Source organism: Theobroma umbraticum, unplaced genomic scaffold, assembly GCF_002168275.2.
Source record: "Theobroma umbraticum cultivar Fairchild unplaced genomic scaffold, ASM216827v3 scaffold_30.0, whole genome shotgun sequence".
In the NCBI taxonomy this organism is placed as follows: domain Eukaryota; kingdom Viridiplantae; phylum Streptophyta; class Magnoliopsida; order Malvales; family Malvaceae; genus Theobroma; species Theobroma umbraticum.
This window is the reverse complement of record NW_018397254.1, coordinates 14037879-14039401: the sequence shown is the minus strand read 5'-3', so window position 1 is coordinate 14039401 and position 1523 is coordinate 14037879. Positions and strand designations below refer to the sequence as shown.

The 1523-nt window shown below is 36.6% G+C and overlaps 1 protein-coding gene across 1 annotated transcript; it reads left to right on the top strand.

The window, feature by feature from the left end:
- Position 1: 1 nt before the first annotated feature.
- LOC149527793 (secreted RxLR effector protein 161-like) lies at positions 2-478 on the top strand. The gene has a single exon (XM_089782694.1). The coding sequence runs from the start codon at positions 2-4 to the stop codon at positions 476-478; it is 477 nt and encodes a 158-aa protein (XP_089638820.1).
- The last annotated feature ends 1045 nt before the right edge of the window (positions 479-1523 follow it).

Genomic DNA, 1523 nt, shown 5'->3' with positions numbered 1-1523 from the left:
CATGAGAGAGCCCTCTGACATTCATTTTGCTGTAGCCAAACGCATTCTCAGATATCTGAATGGCAATATTCATCATGGTTTATTTTATGGAATATTGAATGAGATTAATCTGTTTGGATATTCAGACAGTGACTGGGCAAGGAGTGTTGATGACTCCAAAAGCACATCTGGTTACATTTTCTCCTTAGGCAATGGAGCTATCTCTTGGAATTCACACAGGCAAGTTGTGACTGCACAATCATTAGCTAAGGCAGAGTATATAGCAGCCATTGCTACTACTAACCAAGCTGTTTGGTTGAGGAAGATACTGAGGGACTTAACCTTTATACAAAAACCTTCTACAAGTATTTTTGTTGATAACAAGTCTACAATATCTATCACAAAAAACCCTGTGTTTCATGGTAAAACTAAACACATAAAGGTTGAGTTCCATACCATTCGAGAAGCTGAAAAAAGTGGGGAAATTGTTCTTCTCTAAATCAGTTAGCAGACATTATGACTAAGACTTTGCCTAAGTCCAGATTTGAAACTTTAAGAACTAAACTGAATGTTGTCAATGTAGACTTTAAGGAGGAGTGTTAGAGATAAAGCATGCATTGACTGAGCATGCATTTAGGTTATCTTTTGCTTTACTATGTATTGTGGTTTGTTGTACTAGTTATTAGGTGAATTATACCAGTTGTCATGAGGTGTCTTTATGCATGTTAAAGTTGATAACACTTGTCCTATTTTTGTAAACAAGTGTTAACCATATGATGCTTGTATATATTTTAAATTTGCTGACTAATGAAGCATCTTTCTCCATCTGCTATTCTGTTTTTCTTCTGCTTCTCTTCAACACAGAAACGACCATTGTTTTATCATTTTCTTTTTCTTTCATATCAGTTCTATGGGATGCCAGAAGCGATTGATAAGTTTCAAAGTTGGAGATTACTTTGGTAACTGTAAAACAGATCGTAGCTTCCGTTGGTACGCATGGGAGACTTTAATGAAATATTTTTTACAAGCAAGGAGGGTGGGAAAGACAGAAGAGAGTCAAATATGAGGGAATTTCGAGAAGTATGTGGTGACTGTGAACTAAAAGATTTGGGTTTCAGAGGATCAAAGTTTACATGGTGGAACAACCGTGAGAAGAAGCCATCATTAAATGTCGTTTGGACAGAGCATTGTGTTCGGATAGTTGGCATGAATTATTTCCAAGAGCAGCGATCTTTAATGAATCTCTTGGGGCATCTGATCACTTCGCCGAAAGACTTGATTTATTTTATCTTCAGCGTGTAGAGTGGAAAAGAAGGTTCCACTATGAAAAAGCTTGGTTATATGATGATATTGTAATAGAATGATTGTGTAAGTGTTGAGTAACAATGATGGCAGCCACAGAAGTCTGATGAAAAAATTGGGATTGGTCAAAGGTAAGCTAAGAAACAACAAATCGAATCCATTGCACAACTTATAGGCAGCAACAATGAAAAAGAAAGACGAATTGCAGGCCACTCATCAATCCGACTTTGAATTACATAAGA

Coding starts and splice junctions, on each gene's coding strand:
- LOC149527793 (XM_089782694.1), top strand. CDS start 2: ATGAGAGAGCCCTCTGACATTCATTTTGCTGTAGCCAAACGCATTCTC.